Raw genomic sequence first — 27,170 nt, forward strand, 5'->3', positions numbered from 1 at the left:
ACTATTTTCGATGTATAGGTCACAAGTGTGACTGCAAGTTAAAACAATGCGAAATAAATAAAACAAGTACAATCACACAACATAAGATTTATAGTGGTTTGACTCAATCCGAGTCTAGTCCACTCTCTACAAGAATCCTCTTGTAAGGTATTCCACTAGTTCTCCCTTTCAGTATAGTAGGTAGGGAAGAAAATCTTTAAAATCTTTTTCACGGATAAGAGTATCCTTACAAATCCCCTTTATAGGCAGAGAGGCGACTTTACAATCTCTTTTGGAGGTAGAGAGACACCTTTCTCTTTTTAGGATAAGAGAATCCTTACAATCCTAAGTACAGTCTAGAATTGTAAAAACATAAATAAATAGGAAATAGTGGAATAGGAGGAATACCTCAAGTGTGGTGCAAATGATGAGAATGAGAGATGAATGATGCACCTTGTGTAAAGTCCTCTCTTATGGCTTTGACTTGCACAAGAGAGAGTGGAGGACTTTGATTGAGACTTGAGCCTTTTGTTGGGATTGGTGTAATCGAACAACTCAAGTAGAATATACTAATCTTAATAACTCTTGAATGCTTGCAATAATGCTCTTAAAGCTTATTTAATTAAGAGTGGTTTGGGTATTTATAGGTGAACTTAGTGAAGCATTTTAGGCAGGAAATTAGGCTCTAACGGACGTATTCTAGGACCACCAGTTGACCACCATCGGTAACTGATTGATCGGAAAGAGCCGTTGAGGTTAAAAACTAGCCGTTGGAGTTTTTCCAGGGAGGCACCAGTCGACCAGCTATGGTCTCAGACATGTCCAATCGATCGGGGCTTTCAGCTAATCGATCGCCAACATGATAGACTGTTTTTGATAGACTGCTATCATACTGACCAGTCGTTAGTGTTTTGACCATAACCTTTTAATCCAACCTCGAACTGACTTGAAATCAGTTACGTTAGAATTGTGACTCAATTTTCTACAACTTCTATGAGGGTTTCATCTCCTGATACTGACTTTAAAATTTCCCAAAATACCCTTGAGGCAGGTTAATATGTTTTCACGGAGTTTTACTAGAGCATATTGCACTCTACCACCTAAGGTCATTCTAGTATGATGCATGAGGTGCGTGCATATGCAATGTGTGTACAAATACCAAAATATATTTTCTATCCTATGGTCTTCATCTTGGGTCTTGATGTCTTCATCTTCGGTCTTGAATGTCTTTATAAACTTGGTTCTTGATATCTTAAAGCTTCAAGGTCATGTTTGCATGAGGTCAAACCTTGATGTCTTGATTCGACCTTCTAAGTGTTTCTTCAAACTAATTACACTTTCTTCAAGCTAATCACATTTTATCAAACCAAGTTAAAGATGTATGTTTGTTTGTTAACACCAAAACATAGCAAGGAGTGTGGACATGTTTCCCAACACAAATGTCTTTCGACAAAGTATAAAGTGAGCCATCTTTGAAAACCTACCCACCACCACATATATAGAGTCGTGTCTCTCACGTGCTAATGGTAAGCTGAGGATAAAAACTATGCTAATATGCAGTCAAGGTGCATGTGGTACGATAATGGTGTGTAGAGACCCGTATTTTTCTTATCTCCTTTAGCAAGTTGACATGGGTGGCACCTCTGGATCACATGTTGAATGTCCTTCTGTAGACGTGGCCAATAGTACAAATTATAAACCAGAGATTGTGTCTTATCTTTTCCAAAGTGTCCTCCCATCCCTCCTCCGTGTAGTTCTCATACTAGATACTGCCTTTAGGATGTACCAGAGATGCATAGACGCGTTTCTAGAAAATATATCCATCTTGCAATGAGTATTTTGCATCACTACCACCCTACTTTAATTTTTTTAAGATTTTAGAAAAATCAGTATCAAGTAAATACTCATCTTTAATGTGTTCAAGGCCAGTGTTGTAGGCAGTGTAAGTGTTCATCAACTACACTTTTTGACTCAATGCATCAGCTACTTGGTTCTCTTTTCCAGCTTTGTACTTTAAGGCAAAAATAAACTCTTGGAGGTAGGAAATCCATTTGCATGGTGATTGCTAATAGACCTCTGAGAGTGTAAGTACTTGAGTGCTTCATGATCCGAATAAAGGATGAACTCCTTGCCGATGAGGTAGTGCCTCCAATGCTTCAAGATTTGTATCACGGCATAGAGTTCCAAGTCATAGGTGGAATACCTTCGTTTGGCATCATTAAGCTTTTCATTGTAAAAGGCAATAGGGTGTCCTACTTGCATCAAGACTCCACCGATCCCCACATGGGATGCATCAGTGGCTACTTCAAATATGAGATCAAAATTGGGGAGGCAAAGTACGGGTGCTTTCATCATCTTCCTTTTGATCAAATTGAAAGCCTTAGTGGTAGCTTTTGTCCATTGGAAAGTATTCTTACCCCCTTTCATGCACTCAGTTATGGGTGCTATGATTGTGCTGAAATTCCAAACAAATTGTTGGTAGAATGAAGCTAGGCCATGGAAACTACGAACATCTGTCAAAGTTTGTGGTACTGGCCACTCTACTACGCTCCTTGTCTTCTCTGGATTAGCTTCAACCCCTTGCGATGATACGATAAAGCCAAGAAAGCCACCTTAGGTAACATGAATGAGCATTTCCTCAGGTTGATGTAAAGTTTTTCACCTCGTAGCACCCTCATTACATGCCTCAGATGATCAAGATGTTCATCCTATGTAAGACTATATATAAGAATGTCATCGAAATAGACCATCAGGAAATTACCGAAAAATGGTCGGAATACTTGTGTCATCATCCTCATGAAAGTACTCGAGGCATTTGTAAGAATGAAAGACATGACCTTCCATTCATACAATTCATCTTTTGTTTTGAAAGTTGTCTTCCATTCATCGCCAAGGTGGATACGAATGTAATGATAGCCACTCTTTAAGTCAATCTTGGAGAAGATAGTGGCTCCGGACAACATGTCCAACATATCGTCAAGGCGTGGTATAGGAAATCTATACTTGACAGTGATTTTGTTGATGGCTCTACTATCAATGCACATCCTCCACGATCCATCCTTCTTTGGAGTCAATAAAGCTGGTACAGCACATGAGCTCATACTCTCAATGATAAATCCCTTCTAAAGTAGAACATCCACTTGTCTCTTGAGCTCAGCATGCTCAATAGGACTGAGACGGTAAGTGGGTAGGTTTGGGAGCATAGATCTGGGCACGAGGTCAATAGCGTATTGTATATCTCCCATTAGAGGTAGCTCATCAGGTAAATCATCAGGCACTAGATCTGAAAAATATGAAAGAATTTTCCTTATAGGTTTGGGAAAGTTAGCATCTTTTATAGGCACAATTTCTTTAGTCATTAGTGCTAAAAGGACTTCTGTTTCTTCACTTGTAGCTAGGAATTCCTTATGCGGTAGAGCTAGTAGCTTTTTTTCTGATGGATGCCCTTTGCTTGTACTATCACCATTTCGTTGTGTCTTTACTTGGGAAGTCTCCTTAGACTGTGGTCGTTTAGATATAGACTTCAGTATCTATTGCCTCTTCACTTGAGCAGCTCTAAGCTTTAGTTTCATCAAAGGTATATTGAAAGGATTCAATATCAAGGGCTTCCCCTTGAAGTCAAAGAAGCACTGGTTATTGGTACCTCCCACTAAGACATTGTTGTCATACATCCAAGGTCACCTAAGCAATATGTTCGTCAACACCATTGGGATGATGTCACACCACACGTCCTCTTCATATCTTGAAATTTTTAGTGGCACAGAACAATGTTGATTAACCTCTAGGGTATCATTATTAAGTAAAGATATCTTATAAAGTTGAGGGTGTGGCTCAAGCTTTAGTTGGACATTAATTATAAATGTTTGAGATACCACATTCACACAACTCCCACTGTCCACAATCACTTGTGTCATAGATGGTTAGCTAGCCATTAAGGTGTATAATATACAATGGCGATGCCAATCTTCCCCTTTTGCTTCAGCGACTAGGATTCTTGTCATAATGTTCACTTCATGGTTATCTTCCACATAGTCATTACCTAGGGTGTCGTCCACATCCTCATCCTCAAGGGCGGCATTAAATGCCCAATCATCATCCAATTGGGGCTCACAAACAAGCATCTCTGGATTGGATTCAATAGCTAAAATTACTGAGTTGGCTTTACCACGTTGCGGATAGAATTTAGCAAAATGGTCATACCTATTGCAATGGTAACACTTTTTACCCTCCCCATTAACCATAGGGGCCTTACACTTATCCTGTATAATTGGTGGAGCTCGGGTAGGGGTCCACTAGGCCTGTTAGGAGCAAAATTTCTCTTCACTTCAGTGGACTGATTATATCTTCTAGGAGCTGACTTGATTAAGTCCTCCGCATCTATAGATTTTTCAAAACAATCATTCAAAGTTCGAAGATCAGTCACACCAATCTTATCTTTAATGTCATGTCTTAAACCCAATTTAAATCAAGACATAAGCAATTCTTCATCCTCGTCATCTGCACTTGTATGTGAGAGTAAGTCATTGAATCTATCAATATATTCTTCTATAGTCATATTACCTTGCCTAAGGGTGTTGAGCTGGTTATAGAGACGTCACCAATAGGTTGTGGGGAGATACCTTTCCCTAAGTAACAACATCATCTCCTCCCAAGTACATGGCTCCCTTCATTGCTGGATGAGTTTATTCTCTTCGGACCTCCACCACTCCCTAGCTCCTCCAGTGAGCTTGGTGCTTGTGAGTTGCATCTTCCATTCTTTAGTTAAACGGAACCACTTGAAGTAGTCATCGAGTGCATTCAGTCAATATTGGAAAAAGATGGGATCATGCTTTCCATTGTACTCCTTCAATTCCAACTGTACCTTGTGTGTATCATCATAGTGTGGCTGGTTTCCTTCATTCTCATCTCTTTCTTCATCCACATGATGTGTACATGCTGGAACATTCCTTCAGGCTTGAAGTAAAAATCAACGGGAATTATTAAGGGCAACCATAGTAGTTGGCTGGGCTATAGATTGAGCAAGAGTAGTCTTTTGTATCATCTCAATCTTATCAATCCTATCAAAAATCTGTCAAATGGCCTTCATCACATCCTCCATAGTAATTTGATTGGAGTTTTTGTTGTCCATAGCTCTGATACCAAGTTAATGTAGAATCAAGTCGTAAGGGACTTAACACCAAGCAGAATCACAAAAGGTAACAATAATAAGTCTGATTACAAGATATCGGCTATAGCTAGCAAATGTAAAATCTAGCAATGTATAATGAACAATCCCGCAATATTTAGATACAATAAGATTCAGAAATTCCCCATAATAGACCCTTACAATAGATAACAATTCCTGAATAATATTAGATCTGAAAAACAGAGTAAACTGAGACTAAAGAACTTAAAGAACTAAGCCTCAGATGAGGTTAATATTCTGGCTGAGTGGATCTCAGTTGGTCACTGAGCAAACCCAAAGTAAGTCTTGCAGAGACTGTAAGGTCTGTGAAATATTAGAGATCAGCTTGCAGTTCAGAAAATTATTTTTAATGACTACCACTGGTTTTGAACAAATCAATAAAAATCAGGCTTAATACTAGTCTTCAAATGCTAGTAAAAACCTCCAAACAGGGCTTGACTAATATAAGCTAGAAAGAAAATAATAAAAGAGAAGAATATGGATAAAGGGAATGGGGGTGGCTCTCTCAGCCTGGGTCTTTCACCCTCAACTCTCTCAATTGGTCTCAGAGTCTCTCTCAGACAACAAGTTTGCAAGCAAACACCTCAAAAGTTTCATTCATTTCAATCTCCTTGCAAGCTTACAATTGAAGGTATTTATAGGTTAAATCTAGATAAGCTAAGCTTCCATAATTGACATTTGTAAAAGACTTTGGAGACTGGTTGGTGAGCGCTTTTAAAGAAGTAGTTGGTGAAGACTTTTGTACCTCTATAGCTATCTTCCCAAGATTTGGAATGCTCAAGAGGTGAATCTCCCAAGAGGTGGAGTACTTGGGTCAGCCTTAGCCAACCTTAGCTTGATTGGGTTGTTTGGGCTGGTTGGGTTGGTCCTTTTCTTGTTGTACTTCAAACTAGTAAATTTATCTGCATCATTATGGATCCCTAACCCTCCTTCCGATTTTGGCTTACAGACATCCTCCCATTTACAATTGAAACATTAAAAGAATTAATATCTCCCATTGAAATAAAATTTATCATTAACTGCTCTATGGGCTTAATCAAAGAAGAAGGCCACCAGTATACAGAGAAACATGAATGGGGATAGTCAAGATTACTGATCTCATAATATCCACTCTCTTAACCAAAGATAAAAGCTTCCCCCTCCATCCTACCATGAGACCCTTAATTTTATCTAATAGAGGAAGAAGAGGCTCCTTCATAACCCTGCCTTTGAAAATTTCCACACTTAAATAATGACTGGGGAAATTAATATTAGGGCTCCCAAATATCAAAGATTTTTCATCTTTCGAAAGGTTGGATACTTCCCAGGAATTGTTACTCTTCTCAAGATTGATATGCTAACGTGAAAAATCTTGATATTTAGAAAAAAATGAACCTCATAAAACCATTCATAAAGATAAAGACGTTGTCAAAATAATCAATGGATTGATTGGAACTGCAGCATCCCTTGGACCTCTCAAAGCTTTAATTTTATGCCTTGAAATTAGATTTTGAAATAACTAGAATAAAGAGAATGGGGGATAAAGGGAGCCCTCGGCGAAAACCTTTATGCACTTAAAAAAAAACACCCACTAGGCCTCAATTGAGAAGAATTGAGATCCTAGTAGATAAAAATATCTGGTGCAACCAAGCAATCCACCTATCATGGAAACCAGATTTTCTACAATACTTGAAAGAGAAAATGTTATGATAAAGAGTCATAAGCTTTTTTAATATCCAACTTAATGCCCATACCACCTTCTCAATTTAACAAATCCATTAAGTTTGCTAGCTCTAACATCCTACTAATATTAATAAGAATTACCACCTTATTTCTAAGAAATAAGACTAGGGAGAATGGGAACCAACCTTAAAGCCATTACCTTCATGAGAACCTTGCAAAAGAAATTCCCATACATATGGGACAGAATTTCTTAAGAGAGATAACCCCATCAATCTTGAGGATAAAGGTAATAAAATTATTATTCACCCCTTTCGGAAGGACCCCATCCATGAAGATAATCCTAGCCGCCCTACAAACATCATACTCAAGGAAGACCCAACGCCAACTAAAGAACGTCCCAGAGAAGCCATCTGGAGTCTGGACCCATGAAGCTATCAGGGTCAAGATCCCAAACATCCCATTTTATCTCCTTGAACGATGGAACTGAATCAAGACCTAACTTGTCGACATCGTCAACAACAGTTGGGATACACGACAGTAACTCCAAATGTGCCTCAAGAGAAGCAACCTTATGAAACTCCTCATAATATTCTAAGACATAGGAACCCAATTTATACCTGTCTTGAATTAGTTCGTAAAAACGGGAATGGAAAAAAAATGGAAACGGGTAGTACGGGTTTTAAACAGAGAAGTTTTTTGAATGAAATGATCAAATAAATGTTCCAAAAACAAAGAAGGCTAAAAAATGGAAATAGACAGTGCGGGTTTTAATCATGTAGATTTCAAATAAACAGGATGAAAAAGAGGTAGTTTACTCATATAAATTAAAGAATTATTACATGAATGCATCCATCTAATGCTCAAAACAACTGTAATAACCAACATGAATGGATATATATCCCATGTCTCATTATAAGCTCTAAGGCATATCATTGAATATTATCCAATTAATACCAATCCTAAATTCATACACCACACATGTCTAAAGCTTATTGAGCAATGTGGCTTGGCTATGATGTTGTTTATTATTGTCAACGTAATCAACACACTCTCAGAGTGATGCATGTTCAATTGGAGTTGGGAGTCATCACTTTAGAAATACTTTTCAGCAAATGCATCTGTTCCTAGCTCAATTTTGGGGTATGTGCATTGAATTTGAGTTGAAGGTGTTATCATGAGAAATATAAGTCATTGAATTAGCTTCAAGTTGATGAAAGAATCAAGTTGATCGTAATTCGGGCGAGAGAGAGAGAGAGAGAGAGAGAGAGAGAGAGAGATGGTTAACTAAGTAAACATTATGCGCAAAAATTCAAGTCTTAAAAAATGCCAAAAAATAAAAAAGGGAGTGTGTTTAGAATGGGAATGCTTGCCGTTTTCTATTTTTTCCCATATCTTTTGGGAGGCATATGGCCAAACATGTTAAAAACGGAGTTTTAAACTTGTTTTTGCTAACAGTGGACTCTTGATCAAAAAAAATATTTAACCTTTGAATCTATTAATGAAATAGAATTTAGATGTATATGTACAAGTATGAATATATTTATTTTCTTCATGTAAATAAGATAAATAAATTCCCTGGCTTCAGCTTCGGCTTGGGCTTGGGCTTGGGCTTGGGCTTGGGCTTGGGCTTGGGCATGGGCTTGGGCTCGGGCTAGGGCTAGGGCTGGATATAAGATGTGTCCAGCCCATCCTGAAGACATTCTTGGGCCGTAGAATAATGGCCAAGTACATCTTCCTGAAACTCTGACCAGGCAATATTAGGACAGCTCAACCATAATTGAACTCTTAATAATTTTCATAGTGGTAGGTGGATGATGATACTCAATTCATCTTCCAACATCCAACCAGCCCTGTTGAGCTGGATCTATTTGGTTTATCATAGGTTGGGCTAAGTTTATTGCTAGGTATTTCGAACACTTTTTTACTGTAGGAAGAATTAATGATTCATTGCTCCAAACCTCGAATTCCTTATTAATTGAATTTTCACTTTTTATCCAATGAATTTGTTCTAGCAAAAGAACCCTGCTTGCCTAGCTGGGATAGGAAACACCAACCTGGTACCAATGAGAGGGTTCACATCAGCATCTTCTGTGCCTTAGGCTCAAAGCACACAACGCGGTATTTTTACGAATCCCCTCCCCCGTCTTTGGACGTTTTCTACGCCAGGAGGTAGGGTTCTTTTTCTCTTAAAGCATTGTATCATATGAATTAAGTGATTTTCTACCAAAAAAAAAAGTAGAACTCAAGGATTTGTTTTGATTAATTATGGTTAAGAAGTGATTCATAAACTTTGGAGATTATTCTTACTTTCTTCTAATTTTTCACTTATCTTTGTGTCTTGACTAATTATTTTTTTGCGGGGAAAAAACGGTTACCTAGTCGTGCACTCCTACGTCTAGACATGGTTGGTGAAATGACCACCCAGGCCTCTTTTGGATTCCTAGGTTAATGCTCCCATTGGCCCCGCATTAGCATAGGAGCCACATGACCAGGTAGCATTCTCTCTCCCTTATTTTTATGAGCATCCAACTTGAAATTACTCTTGCTTTGTTGAAAATAAAGTTTTTAGGTCATATTTTATGGTAAAATCCATTTGTCAGCCCAACTTAAAATGGATCTCACATATTAAGAAGGGCAAGACAACGCTATTCTGTTAGCGCAGGTACATAGTAGACAGTGAGTGGGCCTATGGGAGGGCAGGAAGCATCTTTAGCATGGGGTAGTACAGTACTTCCCACACCTGTTGTCTCTTAGCTTAGGTACACATTTTTTTTTCCAATTAAAAATTCGAATCGGATTCATTTTAAAATGTGGGATTTAGGTACTTAGAAAGGAATCTAATTTGAGAGTTAAACCATCAACCGCACTCTACTACTACTAATATGATCCATAAGGAGGGGCTTAATATAGCAAACTTAAGAAAATGGAAAAAAGAAAAAAAAAGACTTAGACGAAGTAACCTATATAGTTTTGCAAGTAATATCCATTTTACCTAAAAAGAAGCAACTAACAGGCAATTGTTTTTCCATTTAGTGAACTTGATTTAAGGCTGAAACTTGACGTATGGCTTGTACAGAAAATATGGGCTCTATTTGAGCTACCACATGATAAACCTGTATTGCGTATTACGGATATCACATGCACACAAGTTCTACCGTGCAAGGACTCTCTCCCATGCAATCCTGTAGATCAAGACATCTCAACCCATACACAACTTGCACCCAATTTATGTAGTTGAGTCTTAGTCAAACTCAAACAGATTGTAACCAAATGTAGATGAGTCCTCGATGAGTCCTAGTGGTTGTAAACACTTACACGTGATTGAACGTGATTGATACATACACAATACAAAACCCTATCAAAGATGATAAGGGAAACACAAAGAGAATGTCTCCTACTGTTATTCTATTCTATCCTGGTATCAAACACCAAAGACTAACGTCAACTCTCTCTCATGGCTCCTTCGGACTCCACAAAGCCACAACCACCTCTCCTTCTCCACCTGCACCTGTTTCTCCCGCCAACATCATCCATCTTCTCCACATTAAGCTGGGTCGAACCAACTATATCCTATGGAAATCTCAATTCCTTCCCCTCCGCAATGCCCATGATCTACTTGGGTATGTTGATAGAACATTCCCATGCCCCGTCGTGTGTCTTCCTGCTACTCCACCAGCCCCACCAACCATCAATCTTGAGTTCTCCCTATGGGGTCGACAGGACCAGCTTATTCTCAACTGGATTATTTCTTCTTTTACTGCACAATCCATGGCTCATATTGTTGGCCTGTCGATCTCTCATCCTGCCTAGTCCATGCTTGTTGCATATATGCCTCTCAGTCTCAGGCTCGAGTAATGCAACTAAAGTATCAGCTTTCTCAACTTAAGAAGGGCACTGTTCCTCTGGCCGATTATCTGTAACGTGTCAAGGAACTTGTTGACAACCTTTCCGCTACCGCCCACCCTGTCTGTGACTCCGATGTGATCCTTCACATCCTGCGTGGCATGGGATCTGACTATGATGCCTTTGCTACCTCAGTTACTACTCGCATTGATCCCCTGTCCCTCGATGAATTCACTGGTCTTCTTCTCAGCCAGGAAATCCTCAAGGAACAATCATTGTCCCCTACTGATCTACCTTCTCCTGAAGCAATCTATATCAATAAGGATGCATCCTTTAATGGCCGATCCAATAGGAGTCATAATCGCAACTGCTCCAAAAATGGATGAGGTCGTGGCACCTTCTCTCAGCAATCCTCTCCACGCTCACCTTGTTAGATCTGTGGATGGACCAACCACTTTGCCTTGGCCTGTTACAATCGGTTCAATCCCATCTATTAGGCTACTCCACCAGTTGCTCGCTAGGCTCTCCTAGCTACGCCAGCCTCAGGTTTTGATCCTATTTGGTATCCGGACTCTAGAGCAACCCATCATCTCACAACCAATCTTGACAACATGTCTCTCAATGCTCCTTACACTGGCACTAACCAGGTTCGGGTCGATAATGGGGTTGGTTTGCATATCCACCACATAAGCCAATCTATTCTTCCTTCCCCTTCTCGTTCCTTTCATTTGCATGACTTCTTACATGTTCCTAAAATTACCAAGAATATGTTATCTATTAGTCGTTTCACTTCTAATAATAATGTCTGTCTTGGGTTTCACCCATCTTGTTGTTATGTGAAGGAACCTCTAATGGGGAAAACCCTTCTCCAAGGACTGCTTAAAGATGGTCTTTACCGGTTTCCCATTGCTTCTGTCTCTCCATGTCTTCTCATTGGTGAACGGGTCACTCCCTCCATTTGGCATGATCGATTGGGCCATCCCTCCTCCACCAGCATTGGAATCATACTGTCTTGCCATCAGCTTCCCACCAAGGCGGCCACTGCCTTCTATGATTGTGTTGCATGCCATTTGGGTAAAGCACATAAACTTCGGTTTACTTTAAGTTCTAATGTTGCTTCTTCTCCTTTTCATTTGATACATTCGGACATTTGGGGTCCTTGCCCTAAGTCCTCATTTTAAGGGTCTCGTTATTACATTTCTTTTATTGATGATTGTAGTCGATTTACTTGGTTATTCCTCTTACTCATAGATCAAATGCATTGTCTACTTTCATTGCTTTTTACAAGTTTGTTCAAAATTATTTTAATTTCTCTATCAAGGCTTTCCAATCTGTTGGTGCCCTTGAGTATCAGGCCTTTGATCCTTTTTTAAGGCCCATGGCATACTTCACCAATACTCCTGTCCCATACTTTTGAACAGAATGGCAAGGCTAAACGTAAACATTGCCATGTGGTGGAAACTGGTCTGACTCTACTAGCCCATGCCAACCATCCCATGGAATTTTGGGAATCGACTTTTGAGACTGCTACTTTTTTAATTAACAGACTCCCTACCCCTATTCTCTAATCTCGCTCCCCCTTTCAGATACTCTATGGAACAGCACCAGACTACAAGATTCTACGTACCGATGGGTGTGCTTGCTACCCTTGGCTCCACCCCTATAATAAGCATAAACTGGAGCTTCGATCCACTCAATGCATCTTCCTAGGCTATAGTAACCATCACAAGGGGTATTGGTGTTTTGATCCATCCACTGACCGTACATACATCTCCAGGCATGTCACTTTTGATGAGAAAACCTTTCCTCCCATTATGCTCCAACCACCTACACCTGTCCTACCCTCTACCTCGGCCATCATCTCCAACGATGGCCCCACCATCTACCCATGCTCGACCTTACCCTCACCAACCCCAACCGAACCACTCCTCCCCCCCCCCTCAACCACCAATCCCACCGCCCCTACCTCCCCAACCGTGCCCTCTCACCACCCCATGGTCACCCGCCTCCGTGCTAGCATAACCAAACCGAACCCCAAACTCACCCTTCTCTCTACTAAACATCCCATTTCCTAAGCTCTCCTTGCCACTCTACCCCCTACCGCTGATAAGCCGACATCCTATATTGCAGCTAATAAAGCACCTCACTGGCGGATAGTTATGAGTGAGGAGTTCAATGCTCTCATGCGCAATGGTTCCTAGACCTTACTACCTCATCATCCATCCATGAACATTGTTGGAAATAAATGGGTGTATCGAATCAAACGCCATTCAGATGGCACAATAGCTTGTTACAAAGCCCGGTTGGTGGCCAAGGGCTTTCACCAACGGGAAGGGGTCTGATACATTCAGTCTGGTGGTCTGATACATTCAGTCCGATGGTCAAACTAACTACCATTAGGGTTGTTCTCTCTATTGCGATTAAGGTTGGGTCCTTCGGCAGTTGGATGTCAAGAATGCATTTCTTAATGGCTCTCTCCAAGAACAGATCTACATGACACAGCCTCAGGGGTTCATGGATCCTACCTACTCCACTCATGTTTGCTATCTTAAATGCGCCCTGTACGGCCTCAAAATGGCCCCACAAGCATGGTCCCATCGGCTTGGCACATTCTTGGCCTCTATTGGGTTCACTTCCTTGGCCTCTGATAGTGGTCTTTATGTGCACATCTCCTTCAAGCAACACCACTACATATTGGTCTATGTTGATGACATCATGGTTACTAACACAAGCCCCTCTGCAGTTCAAGACATAATTACCACTCTGGGCACTGATTTTCCATTACCGATTTGGGTGATCTCCATTTTTTTCTCGGTATTAAGGCACACAGGAACACAACTGGGTTATATCTCACTCAATCCAAGTACATTCATGACCTCCTATGCAAGGTAAAAATGGATGGTGCCAAACCTATGCCCACGCCAAGCTCCACTACTGCCTTATCTAGCACTACTGGATCGCCCTTTGCTAACCCCACTCTCTATCGCAGTATAGTGGGTGCCCTGCAGTACCTCACCCTCACATGCCTAGACATCGCCTTCTTTGTCAACAAGGTGTGCCAGTTCATGCACTCACCCACCACAGATCACTGGCTTGTTGTGAAACGGATTCTTCGGTACTTAAAAGATACCATCACCCTTGGTATTCTCATCAGGCGTTCCACCTCACTCCAGCTTCATGAGCATACTGACACTGACTGGGCCGGCTGCCTTAATGATCGAAGATCCACTAGTGGCTATTGCATATTTTTGGGACCCAATTTAATCTCCTAGAGCTCTAAGAAGCAACATACTGTGGCTCGTTCCTCCACGGAGTCTGAATACAAAGGCCTTGCCAATGTTGCAGCTGAACTATTATGGCTCCATCAACTGTTACTTGATCTTGGTGTTTCCTCCTCCCCGCCACTGCTTTACTGTGACAACATTGACGTAACCTACCTGGAACCCGCTCTAATATCCTCAGGCTCGGTTCCTGCATAGTTAAACCGGTTCAACCACGAAATCAGATCGGGTTTAAGAAGCGGGATATTACAATGCATACGGTTTGTTGCTAGCCCGGACTAGATAGTTGTATCATGACCAAAGGTCTCCCTGCCCCGCGCTTTTGCAATCTTAGGGACAAGCTCACTGTCCGCCCCTGGCCGCTTCACTTGCGGGGGCGTATTACGAATATCACATGCACACAAGTCCTATCGTGCAAGGACTCTCTCCCATGCAATCCTATAGATCAAGACACCTCAACCCATACGCAACTTGCACCCAATGTATGTAGTTGAGTCTTAGCCAAACTCTAACAGATTGTAACCAAATGCAGATGAGTCCTCGATGAGTCCTAGTGGTTGTAAACACTTACACGTGATTGATATATATACAATACAAAACCCTAACAAAGATGATAGGGGAAACACAAAAAGAACGTCTCCTACTGTCATACTATGCAATCCGTGAGAAAGCCACCTAGAAAAAGCTCTCTCCCCTTATAAAATTTTAATTAAAAATTTTGGCTATACTAGGAACAAGTATGATTTTGAATAAAATTAATTGAAAAAAAAAATTACTAATTAAGGCATTTATGCCGCTATTGAGGGTTTATTTGGCTATTTGTGTCCAATTTACACATCAATGATAGTGATTAAAAATTCCAGTTGGAACTACTTAAAGCCCATCAAAGATCTGCCAACGCCAGAATTCTAACCAATGACACGTTTGCTCATCAAAGAAACGGTGAATGATTCAATTTTCTCAAAATAAACATCAAAAATCAAACATTAGATTGACATTTTACAAAATTTGATACTTAACAAGAAGCCAATAAAGCCAATGGGTTAGCTAGCTTTCTTTCATAGCCAACATCAATCATTGGAACTTAGTAATGATATATATATAATCATTTTCTACATTAAGCAAGGGAAATATGATACAAAAAAAAATTTTTTTAAAAATCTTTCATAGCCAACATCAATCTTTGGAACTTATTAATGATATATATAATCATTTTCTATATTAAGCAAGGGAAATATGATACAATAATTTAAAAAAAAAAAAAAAAAAAAAAAAAAAAAAAAAAAAAAAAAAAAAGAGTAATTAATTAAAGGAGGCACCTTGTCTTGTTCTTGTTAATTCAACATTTCAAGCATCTTGAGCATAGAAGTCTAAGATCTCCCTGAGATTGAGGTTGAACAGAGAAGAGCAGTCATTGTACATCAACCACAGCATGTGTTCAAACAAAATCGCATCAACATCCACAAAAATCACTCCTTTCTCTTCTTGGGTTTCAAAGCATCTCTCTTTGCTCTCTGTTCTCATCGTCTCCAGCAAGATCCGAAACGGGTCTTCTTCCAACACAAAAGGGTCCACCAAGAACTCCCTCTTCTCTTTCCCAACAATCACAGTCACCGGTCTCCCTGAGTTCCCAAATCCTTCTTCGGACAAAGGACGGTAACCAAGCCGCGACCCCGACCCCGACCCCGACGATATCCGTCGCCATATCGCAACTGGAACAACCAAGCAACAATCCATCTGGGTATGTCTGTGGTGTCTTCTGTAAGAACAGAGGAGTTGTCGATTTGGAGATGAAGATCTGGAACTATTGAATTTGAAGATTTGGGGAAGAAAGGGGAATATATATTTCTCACTTTGGATTTTTCCAGAGGAAGGTGTGGATCTGTAGACGATGATTGCTTGCTTGTTTGGTTGGATTAGTACTGGTTCTAATTGAATAGGTCACTCAACGGCTCTAAGAGACTCTTTTATAAACAAGCGTTGTATCTGTGATAAGTAGTCCCCGCTCCGGAAAGAGCCGTTGAGTATGGAGAATATCTTGGGTTTTTTTTTTCCCCCTTTTTGTTACAAAAATATCAATGTTTGACTGGGAGAAATATAGAATTAAATGATTATTTATTTTGGATTTTCTTTTACAAAATTACTCATTTTATGTTTCAGTCAGGGGAGAAGGATAGGTATACTAACATAATATCTAGGAATTAGGAGCCCTACCCCTTTGTCAGATGAGCATAACTTGATTATAGATATTTTGCTGGAAACTGATTAATTATATTATTGCAATTGATTAGGATTCATGTTATGTTTGGGCAAGTTGTACAGATGTGGCTCATGCTGCTGACCACAATTTCTTTGTGGTACACCACATGAATTTAGAATTTGATTCTAACGGCAATCTCTACACCCTCGACGAGGTTGTAGAGAGACCCTTGTTTATTATGTCCGGAATCACCATATCAAGCACACTGAGAGCTTTAATGGATTTCCACCTCTCTCTCCCTCTCCCTGCCCTACAGTGGATCTCCATCCTTGCCATCGGTTTTAGGTTTCGAACTATGAATGGAAGTGGAAGTGGGTTTAATTTGCTAAAAAATAAAGAGGTTGAAATCCATTAAAGCAGAAAAGCTTCTAAAGAGAGGTCATTAGGTATCTGTCCAGTGCAGCAACAGCCAAAATGGTGAGTGATTGATGAGAAAAAGAAACCAAAATCAAGGAAACCCAGATTTTTTTTTTTTCTTTATATTTTATTGGTAGAAAGGAAACCCAGATGAGAAAGCATTGAAATAAATGAAGCTCTGGGAAGGCAGATGAAAGAACGTTATACAGAGAGGAGAGATGAAAATGATGGGATGTTTGTTGGCAGATAAGCAAGTTAGCGATGGTTTTGCCTTGTTTGTTTATAAAGAAGAGAGAGAGAGAGAGAGAGAGAGAGAGAGAGAATTGGAATTCTTCCAAGTCGATGACGAATTCCGATTCGCCAACGACTACATCTTCCCCTACAGAGCTGAGACTGAGTATTGATCCAAGCACGGCAATCTCTACACCCTCGAAACCCTTGTTTATTATGTCCGGAATCACCATATCAAGTACACTGAGAGTATCTACAGAATGCTCACACCCATCGACGAGGAAGACTAGCTGTCGGAGGGCCTAGGTTGATCGAAATTTGGGCGGTGGCCGATGAAGTGAAGACGAGAAGTCTAGGATTAGGATTCCTAAGTCGATTACATCTTGATAATTAAGGATCTTGAGAGACCCTTGAAGGATGGGGAGTTGTTGTTAGTGTAGAGAGAGGGAAAGCCGGAGATAGGGACATCAGGGGCGATGGAATTTGTGGAAGAGAGAGAGGGGAAGCCGGAGATAGTGAGGGAGAAGAAGAGTGACGATAGAGCGTCGGGGCTGGGTAGATTAGGTAAGACAACAAGTACCAACAGTGTAGATTTTGCACCTCTAATCCAATGGTCCAAGCATGCTAGCATACCTGATACCTAGGTATCCTGCTAGCATGCCTGTCCTTTTCCCTTCAGTTAATAAAAATACATAAAATTAAGTTTGATAACTACCTAAAACAGTGTTTTCCCCTCCATCAAGTACAATCTTTTACATTTTTACGCTTGATCACTTCAGGTCCACTTCCCAGCTTGCAACCGACGAAAGAAGTAGAACGCCACTAGGAATCATTGAAGAAACTTAAGAAATTCTTTTGAATTCTCTTGGGGACGGGTATTTTCTTTTCTTTTGGGATTCACTTTCCATCTAGAACTTGACTTCTACAATATTGGTTTTTATTTGCTTTCAATATTGGTTCTACAATATTTCCTCAATTTTTTAACATTTCTTTTAGGCTTCTTTATTTTCTAATTTCAATATCGGATCTATGTAGCCAACCCCATTTAGTTGGGATAAGGTGGTGGTTGTTGTTGTATTTGATTACAATCTCTTCATTTGATCGACAAGTCTTCACTATTTCCAGCTTCCCGGATTCAATGCAGCGATTCAAGATCTATTCTGAAATCTCTGCTGCGATTGTATAGGAGATATGACCTTCCATTTTTTTCCTTTCATCAGAGAGTTTGGGAAAAAAAAAGAGGAAGTGGAACTAAGAGAGAGGTGGCTGCAGAAAAGACGGTTTGTTATTTAGGGGTTGGATTTGCGAGTAATGAAAATAAGTTTTTTTTTTTTTTTTTGTTGAAAAAATAAGAGGTTTTGGGGACGAAGTTACCCTCATTCATCACACACAAAAAAAAAAAAAAGAAGGAAGAAGAAGAAGAAGAAGTTACCCTCATGTATGCTGTTTTTTTCTCACATGAAAATTGGTTTTGTCTCGTGAGTCACATAGAACGGTGAGGATTTATTTGTTACATGGAGATTTACCTTTATTTTATTCCGATTTTTTTTCTTTTTGGTGAGATAATTTGGAGACAATGTCTAGAAGATGAGAAATAAGAGGTCTCGAACTCAAAATCTTCTGAAAACTAGGTTTTACTACACTAGCTTGGAGACAATTGCATAGTGGTTGTCTCCCTAAAGTTATTTAATATATAATAAAAATTATTTTAAAAATAATAAAAGAATAATTTATCATTTTTTATTATTATAAGTTACACATTTTTTCACTAGACATGTGAAATGACATGATTTGCCTTCATTAAGAAAAATTTGTGATAGATACAAAAAGAAAGAGCTAGTGTAGGTCGGGATGTCCACTATCACTGCCTTGTAATTTGTAATGGGATTGATATTTTTGTAAAAAGAAAAAAGAAGAAAAAAAATAAAAAAGTGAAATTGAGAATCTTGTAAGTGCAAGGAATGGTATAACTTGATTAAAAAATAAAATATAAAATATTAAAAAAAAAAAAATGAGAATCTTCTGGATACAGCATCTGAGGTTACGGGTTGGTGCGAGGTGGACTGCTAGCTCCACGCTCCTTAGAGCATGGGCCACGCTCAAACAGGCGCGTATGACACTAACAGCCAAGTTCCTTGCTCTTGTTAACTTGGCATTGGTTTTTGTTTGAAAGATTTGGGTAATGGTTTTTATTTTTGAAGATGTTTAGTTTGATTGGCGCACCTTATTATATTACAATAGTCAAAAAATTACCGAAATTTTGTAAATGGTGGAAATGATTTCGATTTTAAAATTGAAATTGCATTCACTCTTATCTTAAATGAACAAACATTAATTGATAAGAGAAAATAACAATTTCATGTAAAAATAAAATACCGCTCTTCTTCTCTTGATGGTTTCACCACTACCATCGCCCTCTAATTAGCCCACACCATTGGCTTCCACTCTTAAAGAAATACAGAGTATCTATTATCAGAAATTGAACTATCAAATAGATTTCTTGTTTTTGAAATGTTTTAGATTGATGTAATCAAATAATTTCAATTTCTTGATTGTTTCATGAAAATCAATCCAAAATTGAAATATAAATGATACCAATTCAGGCCGCAATGAGCTAGGTAGTAGCAGCCCATCCGTGGGTTGCTCAGATGGTTAAAGCGAATTGGGGATTGTGCGGATAGGGGCATAGTCTTAGTTTCGATTCTCTATCTGTGCATTCAGAATTTAAGTCGAGACCGTGATGGTGGATTGCTGTACTAATCTCCCTGAGGATTAGTTGAGGTGTGTGTAAGCTGGCCCGAACACCTTGGTTAACAAAAAAAAAAAAGAGCTAGATAGTAGCACTTCTCATTGGTGCCAAGTGAGTATGCCAACAAATAGCGACAAATGTAGATATTAAGGGTGAGAAAAGTTGGCTCGCATCGATAGATCCAATTGGAATCGATTGATTAAAGTTAGAAATGAAATCAATCAGTTTACAACAACCTAGCGTGGGACTTGGGCAATTAATATTTGATCAGAATCAGCGCTTGGTAATAGCCAACGGGCACTAGATCAAGACCAGTAGTCGACCATTTATAGTCCAATTAGTCCATTTATGATCCGATTAGCCCAATTACCTGTTTACAAACCCAATTACCAGATAAATATGTCCATGCTTCGCCTATGAGGCTCTATTAAACAAATGATGCAATTTCGATGTGGGGTCTTATATTAGTAGGGATTGATTAGAACCGATTGAAATCCGCTGAAACCGACTAATTGACAACCCTAGAGGTAATGATGAGGTTTTCAATTGATATGTACGTGGTGGTTCCGACAGGAAAAAAATCGTCCGCAATTCCCATCTCGTACAATTCCGTGAAATACCACCTTCAGGGGGTGACACATGTATTGATACCAATGCAATGGTCCAGATCTGATTTAAATGAATTTTTAGATTTAAGGTTTTATTAGTTGTACCAGATCTAGACCATTGCACTGGTATCAATACACATGTCACCCCCTGAATGTGGTATTTTACGAAATTGTACGAAATCGGAATTGTAGACGATTTCAACCCGGTTCCGATAAGGAACATTGCTGGCCCTGGGAGGAACCTCTATGCATATCTACATACTCTACATCATTTTTTTTTTCTTTTTGAATACTAGATCTACATCAATACACCACACAAAGGTGGCTAAGCACATGGATTTGGCTTCTCTACAACGTGCATTGGACGGTTGGGAGGACCTAGATTCGCACCCTAGGTCCTCCTAGCCATCTGATGCACATTGTGCAGGTTGGAGTGGATCCTGATGCAAGCACCACCATTGATGGTACATATGGATTTTAAAATAGAATTCCAGTTGGTGAAATCATTTGATTTGACTCTGAATCGACTGGGCCGATTCAAATTAATGCCGACTATGTACACATCGATGGAATGGTAATTGGATTTGAACCGGTGAATATGAAACTAGTGTTGTGTAAGGGTATCAATTGGGACGGTTCCTATATTCGGGGTAGGTCTATACTGGTACCTGTACCAAAGGTGCCAATCCCAGTACCATTCCAGTTAGTTAACAGGACCAAACCTAGGTCCTGATCCTAATTATTAATGGGACAGGACAATATTGATTTTTAAATGGTCCTACCTACTGTAGAAAAGGGTGAGGAACTTTAATGGTTCTCAACGAGATGATTCCATTGTCAGGGTTGCTGATTTTTCATTATCATGAGAGCTAAGGTGACTCTTAACTTTATAAAATAAATTAAAATACCTACAAAATCAGGAAAATTTTCATAGTTTTACTTCTTCAAACTCTCTAAGATCATATGTGAGATTTTCAAAATAACAATTAAGAATTAATGATAGTCAAATTAACAAACCCCGATATAGCTTTAGTGCTATCACCAAACAAGTTATATATATATATATATATATAACAATAGAACTAAAAGTCCATTAGCAGAAATCTCCATAACAAAAAATATCATCCAAAAATATCAAATTATAGCCATAAACTTTGAACACAATGATACATAAAATTATATCATTTCAAAAAAGTATGGGCAGTTCCAATTCCATCCAATCTGTACTTGTATTTCCATATTGATACCCTTGGGAATCTCATCCCAAAATTGTCTTATCCCGTTTATTATTTGATATCAAAATCAGATTCTAATAGTGTTAATACAATAATTCCATACCAAGTTTTAGCTGGACAACTCATGATTCTGGTCCTAAATTGACACCCTGAGTGCCATGGTAACCCATGAGTCCTAACTTCTGTTACACTTTGGATTTGCAATTCTTATAAGCGGTCAACAAAGGAGCCATTGGGTCCAACCTCCAAGCACGGTTCTAGGTTGGAATTGGTATTGGGAATTTCAAATCTAATGATACTGATCTAGATTGCCCTGAATCAGATCGGGTCAGATGGATTTACTTTACCTCAAAAAAAAAAAAAAATGAGGATCCACCGACATAGAATCGCCCTCGAATCAATAAAGCCCTCTCCCCATTCCACCGGAATTCGGGCAATTCAATTTCAATGCCTCAAACCATGACTCTATAGATGGATGTAAATCAACTCAATAAGGTTTTAAAATTTGGAATTATTCTCAAGACTCTCAACCGATGGGGATTGGATGAATTTATCTCTTTTTTTTTTCTTTAAATAATTGATTTTTTTTTAACCATTTTATTTAGAGGTGAGGTGTTGTGGAAAACCAAATGGGTTGAAGGGATACTGTTAAGATCCTCTCCAACAGCTGAGCTGTTCATAGAGACACCCAATAATTTGAAGGATATGATCATGTGTTGGAGTAGCACGTGCTCAAATCCTCTTATTTGCCGAAGAGGATTAGATCCGAGACAATACCCTTTTATCGTTTCCCTATGCCCGTTGCAAGACGCTGACATCCATCATAGATTAGGTAATTAGGATCCCCAGTGGCAAGGTGGGTACGGACTCCATCTATCATTCGGTCATTCCTGTCGATGGGTGAAAGATATTTGGAATCACAGACAATGAACGAGCATATTTATCAAAGATATAAAAATTCACTAGCCTCAAGAGTCAAGACCCGGCTCTTCTCTTGAGCGGTGACCGTCAAGTCAATTTATAACTACTTTCGTGATTGATACATGTTCAAACGGTGCTTCTACTTAAATTATCGTTTGAATACGTATTGTCTAAATAGTTATGGACTATTCGGGACGGCAGCTCCCATGAGGCCCTTGGCGGATCTAAATCAATATAGAAACCCGTTACTGGCGTCACCTGTATTGCATGTTCAACACGTGTTAGATAACGTGGCACGTAATACGTGGGTCGAGCTCCACGATCTCTCGTGTGTTCAAAACCCATTCAAGTCTCTCTCTCTGCCTTGCACCGTTAACAACTAAACGCAAAGCACCATGGATAAATCCAAAAGGTCAGGCAGAGCCCTGATGGTTTCACTATTTATCATCTCTCAGTTGTTGATCATATCCACAATTGGAGTTGGAGAAGCTGATCATGGTCCAAACGCTGTGGAAAGAGGCATCAACTTTAAAACCTCTTTCGAAAAACTTACATCTTTGATCAAACTTGCTTGGCATCATTTCAAAATCCCTGATTCAGAGTCGGTTTCCTCTCTCTCTCTCTCTCTCTCTCTCTCTCTCTCTCTCTCTCATATATGATTGACGTATGGGATTTGGGTTATTTTGATTTAGTTTTTGTAATGGTTGTAGGAGAATTAAGGAAGGAGGGGCCAATGCTAAAGCCGCAGGACATGCAGCGCATGAGCCTGGAGAGAAGGTCAAGAGAACCATACCCCATCATGATGGACAAGAGAACGAGCTCTGATTATATCTACGAACTAGCTACTTAATGAGGCTTTGTAACTATAATTAACGTCTGTAAGACTTCTCCTGTTGGATTGTTTGTTTATTCCATCTTTATTTCATTCATCATTTGTTTACGTTGTTGCTCTCTCTCTCTCTCTCTCTCTCTCTGGGTTCGGTGTCGGCTGGGAGGAAGGTACATTCAGATCTGGCCTTGCCCGGCCTCTGGCCACTCTAGGTTTGTGGACAATTAGAGCTAAGTGTTGGTTATTCTGGTTATCTTGAAAATGGTAGATTTCTAGATAACCGCAGATCACATAACATTGCCTAGTTTTTTTTTTTTTTTTTTTTTTTGCGTGATCTGGGTAATCTTATTATTGAATCTTAAGAAAGGGAAGACCTGATTGCAAGTTTATCACTCATTTAGGTTTTATAGATAATGGGGAGAAAAAGCTATCTTTAGCTATGCAATTCAAAAGTATCCCAAGAACCTCCACACACATGAGAATGAGGAGAGTTTATCTCCAAAGGGATTGCACCCTTAAGATTTAAGACTATATATACGCTCTCAATTCTATTCCTCCCAAATCAATGTGAGGCTAAATACTTGAGTTTTTCATTACAAGACTTTGACTTTTGCTAAGAGCTTTTAAATTTTCATTCAAACTTCCTTCTAAAACTTTTGAGTTCAAAATTCAAAATTCAAAAGTTAAAGGTAAAACTAGGGCATATGTTATAATTTTTAAATTTATTATTATATAAGTTATATAATTATATAAATACAATACAAGTACACGCTACTGGGTAGTTTTTTTTTTTTTATATAGATAATATATTAAATTAAATGGTAAGAGAATGCTACCTCTTCACGGAGGTACACGCCAACAGGCGCAACTAATGCGAGGGCGTGTGAGAGCATCTTCATTGTTGTCTTTGTACACCCATTGTGTTTAGGTATTGGTACACGTTAGAGGATAATATATTTTTTTTTTAAATAAAAGATTAATAATAATTAAAAAAAAAAAAAAAAAGAGGCAGCCTCGATGGCAAACCAACAAAGGGGTTCTACAACAACTACCGCTCAAAAGTTGGAAGATGAGGCAACGGGAATACCTGAAGTTATGAATATGGCATCATACAAGGGATTGAATATCACTGAAGATGATTTTCAAATCAGGAGTTAATTCAGCTTATTCTACAACCAATTAGTGGAACATGGCCGTGGCATTATTTGTCTATTTTGGATATATATGTGAACTATGGAGTTCTCTCTCCTTTTGTTACAAAAGCATTAGTACTAACCATGTGATGCAGTTTTTGGTTGAATCGGCATGTAGCGCTTCAGGTGGAAATACGCGGCCTGAAGTTATTTATGATGATGTAAATTTATCCTCTTTATCTTAAAATAGATATTTTTTTTTCTTAAAAAAAATAAAAACTAAGGGGCAAATATCCTGACACAAGCGATTAAAAACAAACATCACGAAGGGAGATACATAAAAAATTGGATTGTATAGCCTTTTAAGGTAAGAACCCATTTGCCATTTGATGACGGTTGATGACCCAAAGTAACTTCTAAGAAGTTGGAGTGAGGAAAATATATACTATTCATGAAGCATGCCACAGTCAAACCACTTTGGAAAGAAGGGCATAATTATGGAGAACTAAGTGTCACGGCCTTAGACCTTTCTAAGCAATCGCACCAGCACTTAGTACTCCCACTAGCACTAAGTCAGCCTAACCACACTCCTTAAGGGACTTGGGAAGAGAATAAGTGAACACAAGAGTGAGTTTAGGAAGAATGAACTTATATTGCACTAAAGAACTCTTGAGTACAAGGCTTGAGAACTCACTTACTTGGTGCCTTGGCTAAATGAGGGCACCTCTATTTATAGTCACTCCTAATTACAATGAATGGCTAAGATATGTACATGTGTCTTACATCCAACGATTGGGGTGGAAATTATAAACTTCCCACCTCCTTGTGGAGAACTCTAGAAACCTCCCTACATAATATTTTCTTATAAAATATCTAGAGTTCCACACTTTGGTAGAAATCTCTAGAAACTGGGTCTTACTAAGCCCAATGGCCTAAGTCCATGGGCTTAATGGGCTTGGCCTATGGGCCTTCAGTGGGTGGTCTGTGACACTCTCTCCCATCTAATTCGGCGATGTCCTCGTCGCATCTTCTTCGTGGAACCTTTGAATGTGATATTGAAACTGTCATAAAGAGTCGACGGGTTCCCAACTTGCCTCGCTCTCTGGTAGCTTCTTCCACTTGACTAAGTACTCCCTACTAGGTGGTACTCCTCGTCTTTAGATGACTCGATCAGCGATCATGTATTTAGCCTCCTTATCATAAGAAGTAATGATAGCCATTGGTGGTCTTGTTGAGGCTTCACGACTTGGGTCTTCCTTATCTCTATGGTATGGCTTTATTAGGCTTGCATAGAAGATTGGATGGATTTTCAGTTTAGAAGGTAGGCTCACCTCATAGGATACTTTACCCACCTTTTTGGTTATCTCGAACGGGTCTTCATGCCTGCGTACCAGCCCCTTATGTACCTGTCTTAGGGACTTTATTTGTTGGGGTAGAAGCTTTACAAGTACCAAGTCCCCGATCTTGAAGTTTTCTGGTCGCCTCCCTTTGTCAGCCCATTTCTTCATCTTTTTGGTGGCCTTGTCTAGGTATGACTTAACCACATCTAACTTTTCTTGCCACTCCTTGGCAACCTTAAATGCCGAAGGGCTCTTCCCTATGTAGCCGGTCATCACCGTGTTTGGTGTTAAGGGTTGTTGTCCCGTGGTAATTTCAAATGGACTTTGGTTCGTAGCCACACTTCGTTGGAGGTTGTAAGAGAATTAAGTCATATCAAGCAACTTAGCCCAGTCATGTTGGTTAGCACTCACGAAGTATCTCAAGTAAAGCTCCAACAAGCTATTAATGTGCTTTGTTTGCCCATCGGTCTGGGGATGGAAGCTTGTTGAGAAGTGTAGCGACGATCCCAACAACTTGAATAGCTCTATCCAGAACCTCCCTGTGAAGCGAGGGTCTCGACACTTATTATGGATTGTGGCACACCCCAATGTTTGAAGACATGCTTTAGAAATAGCCTTGCCTCTTCTTCTGTCGTACAATCCCTTGGTGCTGCCACGAATGTGCCATATTTTGAAAATCTGTCAACCACCACCATTATTGACCCACACCCTTCTGACTTGGGTGGGACACTGATGAAGTCCATAAAGACACTCTCCCATGGTCTTTCTGGTATGAGAAGTGGCTCCAATAGTCTCCTGGGTGCTTGCTGCTCCACCTTGTATTGTTGGCATACAAGACAAGTTCTCACATAGGCCTCTATGTCATCCCGCATCTGAGGTCAATAGTAAGCCGCTTCCAACAATGCCCGCAAGCGCCTTTGTCCTGGGTGGCCAGCCCATTTAGTGTCATGGCATTCGCGAATGAGGTTTCTCCGTAGGTTACTCCACTTAAGCACTAGAGTCTCCTCTTCTTAACATAGAGCAAGCCATTTTGCTCCCAAAATCTTCGTTTCTTACCTTCCCGTGTAAGGGTAAGTAAGTTCTTAGCCACAGGATCATGTTGGAGGCCCTCTTTGATCAACTCTAGAAGTTTCCCCTCCGGTTGGCTAAGAGAAGCTAACTCTGCCTGTCTACTAAGCGCATCAGCCACCTCGTTGGCCTTACCCGGCTTGTATTCAAAGACGAAGTCAAACTCTGCCAAGAAGTCTTGCCATCTAACTTGCTTAGGACTCAACTTCTTTTGGGTTTGAAAGTAGCTAGTGGCAACGTTATCCATCTTCACCACAAACTGTGACCCAAGTAGGTAGTGTCGTCACGTCCTTAGGTAATGCACCACCGCGTTCATCTCCTTCTCATGTACTGTGTAGCGCTGCTCTGTCTTGTTCAACTTACGGCTCTCATAAGCAATGGGGTGTCTTTCTTGCATTAACACTCCACCGATAGCAAAGTCAGATGCATCTGTGTGCACCTCAAATGGCTTGCCATAGTCGGGTAGGGTAAGCACCGGTTCCCCTATGA

General features: G+C 39.7%; 2 protein-coding genes across 2 annotated transcripts; one reads left to right on the forward strand and one right to left on the reverse strand.

Annotated features, from left to right (window-relative positions):
• Positions 1 to 15,275: 15,275 nt before the first annotated feature.
• LOC122067253 lies at positions 15,276 to 15,958 on the reverse strand. The gene has a single exon (XM_042631088.1). It carries the CDS (start codon positions 15,685 to 15,687, stop codon positions 15,298 to 15,300), a length of 390 nt encoding a protein of 129 aa, XP_042487022.1. The 5' UTR covers positions 15,688 to 15,958; the 3' UTR covers positions 15,276 to 15,297.
• A 6,705-nt stretch (positions 15,959 to 22,663) lies between these two features.
• Positions 22,664 to 23,251, forward strand: LOC122067252. Its single transcript, XM_042631087.1, has 2 exons — positions 22,664 to 22,912; positions 23,022 to 23,251. The coding sequence occupies exons 1-2, from the start codon at positions 22,707 to 22,709 to the stop codon at positions 23,134 to 23,136; spliced, it is 321 nt and encodes a 106-aa protein (XP_042487021.1). The 5' UTR covers positions 22,664 to 22,706; the 3' UTR covers positions 23,137 to 23,251.
• Positions 23,252 to 27,170: the final 3,919 nt, after the last annotated feature.

The sequence above is a fragment of the Macadamia integrifolia genome, unplaced genomic scaffold, assembly GCF_013358625.1.
Source record: "Macadamia integrifolia cultivar HAES 741 unplaced genomic scaffold, SCU_Mint_v3 scaffold2784, whole genome shotgun sequence".
Lineage (NCBI taxonomy): Eukaryota > Viridiplantae > Streptophyta > Magnoliopsida > Proteales > Proteaceae > Macadamia > Macadamia integrifolia.